General features: G+C 38.3%; 1 protein-coding gene across 3 annotated transcripts in view; it reads left to right on the forward strand.

The window, feature by feature from the left end:
• Positions 1–674: 674 nt before the first annotated feature.
• blnk (B cell linker) overlaps positions 675–14,885 on the forward strand; it is a 21,521-nt gene continuing 7,310 nt past the window's right edge. For 2 of the 3 annotated variants that reach the window (XM_035664242.1, XM_035664244.1), the window contains exons 1-5: positions 675–974; positions 1,083–1,145; positions 10,576–10,622; positions 13,577–13,642; positions 14,218–14,264. In XM_035664242.1, the coding sequence (XP_035520135.1) occupies positions 906–974; positions 1,083–1,145; positions 10,576–10,622; positions 13,577–13,642; positions 14,218–14,264 (292 nt within the window). In that variant the 5' untranslated portion in view covers positions 675–905. Of the gene's footprint in view, positions 975–1,082; positions 1,146–10,575; positions 10,623–13,151; positions 13,284–13,576; positions 13,643–14,217; positions 14,265–14,885 lie in introns of those variants that run through there. The other variant, XM_035664245.1, reaches the window with a different exon arrangement.

Genomic DNA, 14,885 nt, shown 5'->3' on the forward strand with positions numbered 1-14,885 from the left:
ATAAGCATATTTCCCTCAATGTTGAACTATTCCTTTAATATCCATTTTAAATTTAAAGGTAGATACTTGTCTGTACCTCTTCTGAGCCTGAGACGTCCACACACTGACTTACCGGTACTCACATTTTAAATACTGACTGATATATCCGAAAGTAATATTTGAATTTTCAAATTTTCCAGTACGGCTTTGTTATCGCCAACAGTACATGTCTCAATCTGATAAAACTGAAAAATTCATTTAATTTGAAGTCTTTTTTATCATATTTTTAAATCTCTCTTTCTCCGACATGCCTGATCACAGTCATATTTCTTGTATCAGAGATGCTAGTCAACAAAAAACACCCAATTTCCTGTCTTCGTTAAATTTCCAAAAGTTGAATGAACACACTCTCTACACATGACTTTCATTACAGATAGTGCGGCTATTATTACCACTTCAGCAATCATTTCCCTCACTACTACGGTCCGAATAGTCTTACAACCTTAAACATGATCAAATCTTGATATAAAAATAAATGTACAATAAATGACACACTCTGCCTGTAAATGAAGTGAATTCCCGAGCTGGGAGGTAAAAGTAAAGCCACACACTCTATTATGACACTTTTGTTTCCGAAGACTTTAATATAGAGTCACTTTGAGGAAGTCCCTTCTTCCCTTTTGCAGATGCCTTAATGCAATCTTGGGGACAGGTTTAGATTTTTTTAAATACCACGAATTGCCACATTACTTATGGATGGAGGAGAAGACGGAGATATGTGTTGGTTTCAATGAGGTGACTTCCCTGTGTGTACTTCTCCCTGTTGTGGCAGGCCGGTGTGTTGGAGCCGCGGTGCGTGACGGGTCAGTCTATGACTGTACTTCCAAAAGCACACTCCTGCTCAGAGGCTCTCTGTTGAGAAAAAAATGAACCTGCCGTCCAGAGAGGAGTGTGAGGGGTGGGACCCGTCTCAACTAGCCCTCTTTATGTGCAAGGTGAGTACAAGAAAAAAATACAAAAACAGGAAACTAGTAGATGCTAAAATGGCATAATCTGTGTTGTTCATTCACGAAACTAAATCAATATGTGTTTACTGCCCTTAGAACAAAATGCAAGAGTGTGCTGTCACTATAAACAGACTGAAAATTGATGGAAAGAGACTTTTGGTGAGTTAATCCCTTCATTTTCCTTCCTTCACCTGAATTTTCCAGGAAATGCTCGTTCTGTCCCTCTTGCAGTTACATAATCTACTAATCCGTTCAGGATCATATCTGGGTTGTGGTTGTGTTCAGTTCGTTATTCTAATTACATAAAATTACAAATCCTCCCTAGAATTTATTATTATGATTATGGTATTAAAAACAGCAGAATAATTACATCTCCTTGAGCTATTTGTGCCTGTTTAAACAACTATAAATCTGAAAGTGAAAGTCCAGTTTACAATGCTTAACATTTGCAACATTTTCATTCTTTAAAGTCAAATGAGATTGCAGGAGTTGTTTTTGTTTTTTTAGATATAGATAAATCCTAAACCTTTAAAAATTATATATGTTTAATAAATTAAAGAATAAACTTTACTATGAACATTAAGTCCTGTACAAATGTCCAAGGTTGAAAAACAGGGGAGATTTTACAGGATATGAAACGTGTGAAGTGTTCACATACACATAGTACTTCCCACACTCTTTTGGTGTGTAATCAGCGGCCCTCCTAATATGGAAGTGAGTACATCAGTTGCAACTTCTGCTTTGATATGACTTATTGCTTTGTCTCCATTATCCACATTGGGTGTGCAATCTACGAGGGCATGACAATGTTCCTGAGACGCATGCTGACACATTGCGTGCAGGTGAAAACTGTCAGTGTGTCAGTTTGGGAGAGAGTAAGAAGTGTGAAATGAGACTTAGGGCTAATAAAGCTGTGATCCCTACTTATTTAAGTAAGTATCATTAAATCTGCTACAGTCATGGGCGTGGGGGGAACTGCTTAAAGAGGATTTTGTGCAGTTAAATAACTGAAGCATGGGTTTATAATTTCCTGATATTATTGTAAGGGATTCTAATAATATCTCAGTCGTACCTCCTGTGCATTTCGTGCCTGTGGAAGCTTCCATTCATATGCATCTTTCTAATGGCCACTTAAAAACACTTGTTGCCTCGCGAACAAATGAGAGCAACAATCTACTCTTCTATTCATTATTCACTGACCCTGAACTGATTCTATTTCAGGTGGGATATTGCATCATTGAAATATTTCCCCTATATCTTACAGGCTTATCTCCCCTCAAATATGCTCGCTGTGGATTTTTATCGGTCAAAATGAATGTTATGTTACAGAGCAGAGGCTTTGATGTGCAAGTTAGATCTGAAAAATACATATAAATACAGTATGTGTATTGATTGATAGATCCCCTAGCTACAGACAGCCAGCACACCTGGCCTCTATTAAGGTTGGATAAACCCATGCAGTATTGAACAAGAATATTTCACCTAGCTGAACCACTGGGTGTGCACACTTGAATTCAACCAGCTTCAAGGCTGCAGAGTCTGATAGACATTCACAGTTATACAGTATCAATTAAAAATGTTTTCCACCTAGTTGTGTTTACTGTTGTTTGCTGCGACTCTATGGCAATAATGTCTACCACTTAGATCCAGACTGAAATATGTCAATAACTACTGAACGGATTGGCATGAAGATTTTTTTAAATACCGGACTTTTCCTTTAGTGACGCGACAAGGTTGACATATATGGTTCAGCTGTGTAATTGATTGGCATGCAATTTGCGGCAAATATTCAAGGTTCCCAGAGGATCAATTCTGAAGACTTTGGTAACAGCGTGGCTCTAGGAATGGTAATGTTAACTAGAAAATTCCTAAAGATGGAGTGTGCCTGCTCCTGGCCCATGAGTGCTTAAATACCATGATCATTATTCTTAGCTAGGCCAGCTACCAATCATAGGTTCACTCCCTCTGTAGGCTATGTGTGTGCGTGTTACATGTTGTTGCTTCAGCAGGCAGGCTCTTGGTTGTCGTGGCAACCAGGGGAGACCAGCAGACTTGAGAACCTCTTGAGAAAGAACACGAAACATGTATAAATGAACCCACTCCCCCCGAAACGCGTGGACCAGGAAACGACCGAAATGGAGAAAACCGAAAAGACCGTGAGCATCCCGTCATGCCGTCCTGTTGACATAGGACTGGCCGAGTTTCAGTGGCCATAAAGTTAAAAATGTGCAGCGCTCCGGTGGTTTGAGAAAGCAACAGGTCTCAACGAGCTCCTTTTCAAACTTTCCTCCTCTCCCAATTAACATGGGGAGTAGATGGGCCGTGAAGAGGGTGTTTGCTGGCGCAGCTGTGCGTTTCCCCGGCCAAAAAGACATTTGTGTCCTGACAGCGCCTTCAGGCAAGTGGTAGTCACCCCCGGCGACCCCCCAAACGAATTTTAACCTTACGTTTTTATCTATAAAGTTATTTTCTGTAGAGTGAAGCATCTTGTGGCCTTGCGAGAGCAGTTTACAAATTTATTTTCGACACAATTTTTCCTCCTCCCCCGCTCCACCTCTAAATGAAACGGCAGTTTATTGTCAGCGTTCCATACCTTCTTCCAATACACAACTCATGTCATTTTTTGGCGCCGCGGTTTTTGGGCGATTCTATCGGCAAAACCCCGTTTTGGCGAAAAACGCTTAGAAACGTCCAGCAGCACTAAGGTCCTCACCCGAGCCGCAAAATTTGGTAAGCCCTTTTTTGTGTAGCTGCGATCAACACGCCTGCGGGAGGAGTAGTGGCGAAAACGATGACGGAAGATATAATAAGCCGAGGAAAAAACTAGTCAAGTGTGCTTTGCAGGCATACTAATCAGTCGGTCCAGCACTGAAATATCTCAAAAACTATTAGATCGATTGTTATAAAATCGTGTACAGATATTTCTGCTCCGCGAAGGATGAAGCGTACTTGGTGACTACCTACCCCTGACTTTTAATTTAGCACCACCAGCAGGTTGTCATTGTTAGTTCTTAAGTGACAACATCTACTGCATGCAAGCACATGTGTAATGATGGATCGATTAATATTGAATCGGGTATTATAGTAATAAATTAAGTGAAAGTCAATTTAACAACATTTGCAGAGGTGGGAGATAACACATTATTTGTACTTCCTACCTCTACTGTATACGTTTTTCCAGGTGTGTTTTTTTTTACAACTTTTTACTTTTACTCGCTACAGTTTTCCACAAATATCAGTACTTTCTACTCCTTACATTTGCAAAACAGGCTTGGTACTTTTAGTTTTATTATATATGAGAGGAATTATTGATTACAGCACTGCGCTACACACCCAAACACTCACCTTGCATGATGCACTGTCTGCAGGGCACCAAAACAGCCTAAGGATCATAATAGTCATACATACAGTGTTCAGGGCCTAGTGTTACCACATTTTGCTTCCTTTATGGTCGCGCTTCTCTTTCCTCTTGTCTGCAAAACAGAGGGCAAAGCTCAGCTCCAGACACACACATAGAGCAGACAGACAGACAGAAAGACGCGGTGCAGTTTACTTGACTTGACGACCATTCTTGTTAATCTAATAATGAATAAAGCTGTCTGTCTGCAGTCTAAGTGTTGGTTTGTCATTAATCTGAGAGGACAGGAGGAAGGACTGATACTGACTGGTGTCTATGTGTCAGAAATATGATTTATTTTACAGACATTTTAGATTTATTTCCAGTGAGATATCATTGAGTTTATATAGTGAATTTGCTGTTGTTGCTGTTCTAGAAACAATATTTAGTTATATTTATATATAAATAAATTATAAATCAGTAATGTGAAAAACTATCACCTGTGTGTTTTTTTAAATATTATAATGATAATGATCTAAAATTATGTCAAAATGCACTGTCTGTAGTCAAATAACATTTTGGGGAGGAGGAACCCAACCCCCCTCCACTATATTGTATATCCTATTCAAAGTTTCAGTTAGCTTTGCACAGAAAGAGCTGGTAGAAATGTCCTTCAAAGAAACCAGAAAGTAGCTTTTACTTTTGATACTATGAGTTTATTTGGAGCCTGTACTTTTTCACTTTTACTTGAGTAAAGAAGTTGAATCAGTGCTACTTTTACTAGAGTCTATTTTTACACAGGTATCTTCTTCTTCTACTTAAGTAAAGGATGTGTGTACTTTTTCCACCTCTGAACATTTGTAGTTAGTTACAAATAGTTAGTTAGTGGTCCTCAAACCCTGAGAGGGCCCCCTGTGGGGTTGTAAAGCTACTGTAGTACTTTTTATTTTTGCAGGGACAGCGCACAGTTAAAAGTAATTGCACCAGAATTAACAGCTAATGTGCATCTGTTGTCCCTGGGCAGGTAAGAAAAAAACGATTACCAGGAGGATAAATGCTAAGCCAACCTAAAGTTGTATTAATGTGGTGACATAAACAAATAAAAGTGCTCTTCTGAAGGGGGATATGACAGAGAGGATGGAGAATTACTGAGTTAGCTGATTGATTGACCATTATACTGTCATGAGAGAGCCTTCTGTGTATATAAAGTGTGTGTCCTTGTACCTTGTCCTTACCACACCATGTGTTTTAGACAGAGCGGTGTTTAATCTGCAATCTGCATCCTCATAGATTTTTGTTTTAACATCTAAAAAAAAACTAAAAAGTCATTACTGTAAGTATGAGATGTTTTATCTTGGATTTGCTGATGAAGAAGTGAGTTTCAGTAGGTGGCACTCTTTACCTCTTCAGTTATGAGTGTTGTTGCTCATTGGAACTATCCAGTTCCTCTTCTATTTCTGACAAACAAGCTGCTGTTGTCTCTGGCAATGAAATGTCACTTCCTGTTGCAAGAGGATTTTACAACAGCAACTGTAAACTTTGATGCTTTAGAAGGTTGGATCACAGTTATGTTATAAATTTGATTGAACTAAAACAGATATTTATTTGTATTTACATTACAACATGCTTTCTTAAAACCACACACTCTGTTTGACAGTTTTTATCATCATCTGAAGCAGCAAAGTTTGTCTTTCACATGTACATACAAGCATGCTTTTGTGACATAACAATTAGTTTAGCAACCAATCATGGTCCAGTATTTGAGTCCGTACACAAGTGATATGGAAACCTCCAGGACACAAAGATTGAGAATGGAGTTTTCAGTAAAGTAGGTGACATCTTGTCCTGAACTTCTTTTTTTAAAAGGAGAATATTTGTATATGTCTTAAAACATGTCTGAAGGGGATCTTTAAATTTATAATACATTTCTGCACCAATGCTACTACGAGGCATCCCTGAGAATTTATTAAACATGCGTGATCACAAACATTTTTCTTAAACCTATGTAGGCCAGCAGTCAGCCAGAGATACAGCAGAAAATGAAGAATAATTATTTATGATAAGTTCAGTTTGACTCATCAGTAACTCAGCATGTGTGTAAGGCCAGAGAGGGCCTGTACTGTGGGCTCTGAATGTCATCCAGCCAGCGTGCTGCTGAGCATTGCCTTTGGCTTACTTTGCATATTCATATGATGTTTATACAGTAGATGGAGCAAAGGTCATAAAATCCTCAAGTAAGTAGGCAACGCAGATTTAAACTGTTCTCATAAGACAACAACGGGCTCTGCCTCGAATGCACCTTCTTCACATTACACCTACAACATCTCTTCATCACAGTGGTAAGAATGAGCGGTGAAAAAAAGGAACAATCTAATTCTGTCTGAGTGGTGGGTGGCTGTACACTACAGTGTGGATGGGAATGACAGTCAGTCGGCGCAGTGTAGATAAAGGCAATCTCCATCTTTTTGATGCCACGTTCGCTCACACAGGTAGACAGGTTAAAAGAGATATGTAGTAGATCAAAAGAACTGTCAGCCTCTATCTTTGTGACGCTGTCTGTGTGTAGCTGCTGAGCGAGGATGTCACTTTCAACTCCTGCCTGTGATGACATCAACACTACAAACAAAGGCTACTCAGTAAAGGACAGCCTATGCACTCATATATATCACATGCTTACCTTGTTGGTGGTATCAGGCATGCACAGAAATACAAATATGTGCTTAAAAAAGGAGCTTTGTAAAATGTATATAGGCAAAAGAGAAAGAGCAAATGTAATTTTCAACAGAGACTAGGTGCTAATGTAGTCCAATTCTAGCCTCACAAGATCTAATTTGAATTTTGCCACAGTCCCTTTGTAATGGATTATAAAGGAAACAGAGCGCACTATTTGTGTCTTAAAGGAGAAAAACACTTTAAACCATAATTAGCTTGTTACACTTGTGATTTTGGAACATTTAGTGTAGATCTGTGAACATGTGGAAAGTCTCTAACCTAACGACAGTCATGAGACGTTGCACAGCTGCTGGGAAAGAACCAAAGGTAATTTTGTGGGCATGTAGCTGCGAAGCTGCTCTTTCTATCGTGAAATGAAACTCATTTCAAAGAAGAGCATTAACAAATGTTCCATGCCTCAACCCCTCCGCTTGCTGCTTGCCATTCAAACAGAACAGACAGCCACATGCGACCGAAACAAAAAGTGGTCGTCCATGTGCCTGTTTTTGGGTGAAACTGAGATTTCACACTGACTCTGAACTCTTGCTGAAAAGCTACAAAAGGTGTGTACTTTAAAGGTTATGTGCTTGAAGGTTTGGCAGCTGTAACCAGGGATTTTTGAATGTTTGGGCTTAAGGTGATCTTGCACAACATCTGAAGAGGTGTCCTACAGCACAGACCTCTTTGAACCAGTCATTGTTAGCATGCTTATGTTTTGCATAATGAGTTAGAATTAATTAGTTTGTTTTAGGTACTACGATTTAAAGGAACCAGTCTGTAAGATTTAGTGGCATGAAGTGGTGAATTTGCTTATTGCAACTAACTGAACACCACTTGCAGCTGTATTTGATGACCTGGGAATGAGAACGGACTGTGAAGAGTGTAGGAAAAACTAATCTTTTATATGTAATCATTTTAGACAGAAGAAACAATCCTGGCAATCTTTGTCCAGCCTAGAATGTCTCTTTAGCAATAAGTAGGGACAGCAATGTTGGTCTGTCATTCGGGTGGTCCATCATTTTAGTTCAGACTGAACAATTACAGGATGGATTGCCATGGATTTTGGTGCAGACATTCATGATCAAAAGATGAATCCTGATGACCTTGGTGAGACTGACTTCCCATGCAGTGCCAGCAGCAGGTCAGATTTGTAGTTTGTCCAGTACTTTGGTCTCAAAATATCTGCAGAACTGTTTCCAGTAGCCTTAGCTGTACTGTGTTAACTGCTTATTAGCAGATGTTGGCATGTTGACATACTAAAGTAAGATGGTGAACACAGTAAGTATTGTACCTGCTAAGGAACAGCATGTTAGCATTGTTAGAGCATTTTAACATTTAGATCAAGCTGTGCTTAAAGGTCCTGTGTGTAACATTGACGGGAATCTATTGGAATATAATATTCATAGCTATGTTTTCATTTGTGTATTATCACCTGAAAGCATTGTTGTGCTTTCTTTACCTTAGAATGAGATATTGTGGGTGAGTGGTGAGTCCACCATGTTGAACCGCCGGGTTTCTACAGTAGCCCAGAACAAATCAAACACTAGCTCTAGATAGGGCCTTTCACACTTTTCCGCAAAAAATTCCACCACCGTAGTTTCTTCTATACGCTTGGAATGGGAGGGTGATGCAAGGGTGTTGTAATCAGCAACTACACTGCTAGATGCCACTAAATCCTTAACACTGGGCCTTTAAATATGGCCTCAGAGAGCTTCTAGCTTGACTGTAGAGTCGCAGCCTTGCTAATACTACCAACTAAGGACTGGTGAAGCATTCATTCAAATAATCTTCAGCTCAGAATTTGGCAAGCACATTCATTGATTTTCACACAAATCACTCAACTGCAGAAAAGAATTCAAGCTAGAAAAAGACTGGACCATGGGGACAGTAGTTTTCGTCCACAAATGCTAATTGGACTGCATGTAAGTTATAAAAATGTAAAAAAGAAATGAAGATGTGGCCGAGTGCTGTTTTGATTGAGGGCTCCTGGTTTGTAGTACAATGGAGAGGCTGCAGCTTGTAGAGCTGTTGTGTCTCATTTGAACAAGCACAGACACTCCTATAAATAATTCAATGTGGGAGCAGTGCCTGGGAGTATCCACTGGGGCGGACTATTTGATATTTTATTCGGTGTCAAAAGGCTAAGTCTGATTTTATACCGATGCGTTTTTTTCTCCTGTAAGTCAGTGGGATGATCAAGTGTGTATCTGTGAGGCCAAGGTTCAGTTCTTTGAAGGAGGTAAAGCCTTTCATATTAAGTGATCTCTCTCTCTGATTTACAAATGATTAAATCACATGCTCTGCTTTCACTGTACTATGGGCTTATTCCTAGAAGTAATACATGATTTTGTTGCACCACAGTTCCCATATTAAGGTAAGGTAATGTAAGCTGCATTATCAAGCCCCTCCCTGTGGAATATCTCATATAAATCATAAACAGCTTTGAAAAAAAAACACTATATAATTGAATGTAGGCATCAGACCCGTATATCATTACATTTGTTTCACAGGAGACCTTGCAGATAAAGGGCCGGCCATACATTATTCATATCTAAATTAACTGGCCATATTAGACTCATACCTCACACATTAACCTCTTATCACAAGCCTCTCTCTATTTGTTCATTTGACATCTTACAAACTTAAACGCACAATATCCGAACTTTCACAAACATTTGCTGTCATGGATCTTCCTTACATTACAACAAATATAAAACAGAGAAGAGACAGAGCAAGTAACGACCTGGAGCAATGAATTATGAATGAAGAGGGAAATACATAATTTAGAGGGATTTGTTGCATATTTTATGGTAATCATTTTCTTTCATTTACGAATAACAATTGCCTTACTGCAAAGCAGACATTAAATGCAACAACAACAAAAAAAAATCCCAATGGAGGCTAGGCAACTAGGCAAGAGCACTTAGAACACATATTTTTATCTTTGCTATATTTTTGAGAGATGTCGGTTTAGAAACTTGTGTCACTCGGACATTTTAGCATTAAATGAGCCACATGCAGTACATCAATAAAATGATCTCATTTTGATCTCCCATCCTTGAGCATTATACTATATTTGAGCCCTTTATCAAGGCACCAAATCCCAGTAACTTCTCCGTGGAGGAGCAGTATCTAACCAACAAAAATTACAACTGTAAGACTGAAGTGCTTCTATCTATTATATGCATTTATATCATGTTTGTAACCCTCTCTGACCCTGCAGCTCCCATGTTGTATGTCTACTTTTCTTCTTTGGTTTAGTTTAGAATGATGGAATGATGAGGGTTACATTAGTCAAAAAAGTGTGCTATTGAAATGGCCCTTAGTGATATGCTGCCATCTCCTGTAAGCTAAGAGGTGATGCACGCTGCAGCCCAAATAGAATGACTGCTCCAATGCATGTATTTAGGGAAGGTGACACACTTACAGTATCATCTCTCTGCTATAAGGAATCACAGTCATTTGTGAACTCTATAGTCTCTCATTTTTGTTCAACTTGTCACCATGTGTTTACAGTTGATTTCTCTGATGCTTTCACAGAGCCTGTCTGACAATGACATGAGCAAGTTTAGTCTCGTCCACCAACCGTAAGTAACACTTTTATACCGCTGTCATCACACACCTCAATCTTATTGTCCTTTCTGCTCACCTTACCTTCCTCCTTCCATTCTTTGCTTCTCATATCTCCCTTTGTTATAAAACATATGGTAACACTTATTCACACAATCTAGAGTGATATTCATACCCACTGGGATGGCCAAGTCAAATTTTATTTATGTCGACCAAAATGACAATCACAATTTGCCTCAGGGGGCTTTACAATCTGTATAGCATTCAATACCCTCAACATATAGTAGTACTTATAATAGTATTATTAGTGTTATTATCATCATCATCACCAAGTAATAAATTCTAGTACACTGGAGTTATTATATGATATATGCCTGTGTGTAATATGTATATATAATATAAAACTTACATACTTACTGTGTGTGTATATGTTTGTGTGTGAGAGTCTGTTTGTCTGTCTGACTGCACCTGCACATTTGGCTGCATGTGTTTCTTCTTGTTTGTGAGGATTCATGTATCCCCATGTGTATGTGCGTGTTTGTGTGTGTGTGTTTTGTTGTGTGTGTGTTGTTGTGTCTCACATTAATATTACATCTAAAGTGAAGTGGAAACCGAAACTAAACCGAAATAAATAGGTTTTTGTAAATGCATCGTTATTGCTAAAAGGAAAATAATACTGACCTTCTATTATGGTTAAATACAAGCTTTAAATGCGCAGTATGTAATTTCTCACATCAAAACAACAACAAAAGACATAGCTGGCTGGCATGGTGAAGTAGCGTGGGATCATGCATTGTCTGTATTTGTAAACACCCACTATTGCTCATGAAAATGCATCAGACATGAAATTGTTCACAGACGTGGTATTAAAGTGTATTAAAGTTTTATTCACTTCACGTTTGGTTACGTTTGTTGGCTTCCTTTCTCGCTCTCTGACTGGAACCTGTACCTGAATAAATGAGTTTGTACATTGTTGGAAACATTTGGGATAATTTAAGTACACAACTCAACAAAATATAACATAGTAATAGATGTTTGACATTTTGATGTGAAAACATATTTTATATGTTTAAATCATTACAACATTGTAATGATTTAAACAAGTGTTTCCATCCATGTTTCCATTTTAATGTTTTACTGAGCTTATCATGTATTTTACATTCATTTTAAGTGGTTTAAGTGGTTAGAAGTGAGGCTAGTGGTGCTAACATGTAAATCAAAATTACAGTTTAATTTTGTTGTATGTGGTATTGTCAGTCCTGGGCTCCCATACTTCCCATACTCTCAGTTCCTCTTTTTATGTGGTTAATCATACACTTGAACCAGGAAGTTGCACGTTATTGCTGTAGCACTGAGAGTGTCCACTGGTCTTCTTAGAAAGTTAAATTAACATAACACTACGAGAAGATCTGGATATATTGCCACAACTATCAAAGCTACACAACTGACTTAGATCTGACTGGAAATGTAATCCCCTCCAGTAGGTCAGTTACTATATAACACAATATTTTCAACTATCTCACATAACCAGGAATAAAACAAACTTTCTGCCACTTATTCACTCTGTGTCTGTGACATAGCAAGGATTTATAGTGCAGCTCCATATAGGGAATGAACTGGAAAAGTAAGGTGACAGGAATTCAAAATTCTCGTAAGCAAGTTTTTTTTATTATTATTATTAATTTCCAACTTAGCAGCCACAGACCTAAACGACTAAAAGCTGACTAAGGATTTTTTTGTTTTCTCATCATGAATCATACACAGCTGGTTCCTTAAAAAACTGTCTCTTTAATTCTTTTAATTCTTGATACCACACCACACATTTTCCTAGTTTCTCCTCCTCAGTGGCTGACTGTTCTCATGGCAGAGCCATAAATTTCGCAAAAAAAACTAAAACAAAAATCCCTGTGGTGACCACACACACACTGTAGTCCTGTCATATATAGAAAATACTAAGAATTACAACATGGTACTTTCCATTACACCATGGATGACCTTGCACATAGACCGGTCGAGAGCTAAAAACATGCACCCTCCTTACACTTCCATCGAAACAAGATGTGTAACTAAAAATGTATGTGTGCAAACGGTGTCAAACAGTGACATCAGTAATGACAATATCAGTGAGGATGCTTTTAAAACAGTGGCACAATTCTTTGCAGATGATGGAATGTTAAGAAATGAAAGCCAATAGAGACATTTCTGTTGGATATAAGCATGGCTGACCTTGCTAAGAGTTATTCCAAAAACAAGACAACATTAACCTAAAGGCTGCCTCCAGCAACCCCATTCAGGTGATCAGATGTATACATTGCTATAAGCAGCAGTTAAAGTAGTAGTGTCTGAATGCAAGTGGAACTGAAAAGAGTCGAGAGAGATGTGATGTAAGACGTTGAAAGCGTGTTGACTGAAATCTGTTTTTGAGTATGTGTGTGAGACAGGGAGAGGAAAGGAGAAGTGATTTTTCTTTGAGTGGCTGGCTAGAAAAAATTCCCTCCCCTCTATGACAAAGACGTGACTCTTAGCCAAACACAGTGTTCATTTACATTTCTGCAAGCAATCTGGCAGCACAGACGTAATGCACGAGGGGAATGAGGGCCAAAAATGTAAACTCTTGGATTAAACATGAATATGGATACGTTAGGTAAACTCGCTGCTCCTGCTACAGCAAAGATTCGGTAAGAACTTCAGTTATTAGCTAGCAGATATTTAGCTGACCAATGGCACAATATCGCTTTTTGCTAATGCTTTGCTAATGTCTATATTTGGTGCTTTGGACAAGAATGAAACCGCAATTTTTGCAGTGTCAGTTAAAGCATTCTGTTTCATCTGGTAACTTTTATCTACAAGAAACAAAAGTGTGAAACAATGTTTTACCATTACAAAAAGCAAAACTCAAATGTAAACCTTGTCAGAATTTGAATGAATTAAATTCAGATTAATTTTACTATGTCACTTTTCTGTTTTCCAGGCAGCTTCAGAAAATTGTTCAAGACATCAAGAAAAATGACGGCAGCTTACTGAATAAACTAAGAAGGTCAGTCTCTTCACTGCACCCTATTACGGTTGAGAAAGCACAGTGGAAAATATATCAGTCTAAATGTAAGTCTATTGTTAAGTTGAAGACAAATCTCTTACAAGTCTGGTGATCTACAAATTCTTTGTGTGGGGTATACATGCATCAGTAAAGAAGGTCAATTCCGCTTTCACAACCGTTGGAATAAGAGAGAGACCCACAGACCAAAATAACCTAAACAGATGGCTGTTCTCTCACTTTCCTTTCCTGAAATGAGTCCCCTTAATGCACATAAGGATCAAAGCTACAATGACACATGTATTACAGAATCCATTTATTCTCATCCTGTCTGGTAAATATGCAAATCAGTTTGCTAACTTATGCAAATATAGAGCATTTACACATTTACAGCACAGGTGTGTTAGGAAATGTGTTTTACACCAAGACAAAGTATAATTATTCAAACAATTCCACTTTAATAATTTACATCTCAATTACTATCTAGTATTAAAATTAAGGGAATGTGTTCACATTGTCAAACCACTATTCAGTCTTTCATTGCCTGCTGCTGATGTCAATACCTCTCTGTATGCCAGATTGAAAAGCAAACCACTTCCGAAAGTACCTGCAAGAGATTACAGAGGTAAGAGCATGAATTACTGAGAATAATGGCAAAGTCATTATTACTGGTTCCACAAGAAATGGCATGAGCCAATCAGCAAGTATAGGTTTCTGTAGATTCAACATTAACACTGATTGTAGTTATTAAAAGCTTGTATTATACTGCAAGAGAGTTGTTAACCTGTGACTGACCTAAACATCTTTATTCCTGTCCGTCTTATAACAACGCTCAAATAACCTATATGTACATTGCACTGAAAGAATTTTAGTTCTCCATACTGGCCACAAAGCCATCCGCAACGTAATTCCAGTGTTAGTGATTTAGAGTCTTCATTCTGAGTCTGAGTTAGCTAAATCAAGTCATATCGCCCAAAGTTAGTCTTCAGTACAAAATTCCTCTCTTTATGTTGCTAACCCAGCACCGAAGCTCAGCAGAGGCACATTGTAGGAGACAAAGAGAAGATCTGGTACTGAAAGGAGTCTAACTTTGGAAGATTTGAACCTCATATAAACTTGCTGGACCCCATCACTAACATTGGAATTGTGTCACTGTAGGATGGAAATCTTTTTTCAATTCAATTCAATTCAATTTTATTTGTATAGCGCCAATTTATAACAGAAGTTATCTCAGGACACTTTTCAA

Source organism: Morone saxatilis, unplaced genomic scaffold (genome assembly GCF_004916995.1).
Source record: "Morone saxatilis isolate NCDOM2014 unplaced genomic scaffold, NCSU_SB_2.0 Contig19, whole genome shotgun sequence".
NCBI lineage: Eukaryota > Metazoa > Chordata > Actinopteri > Moronidae > Morone > Morone saxatilis.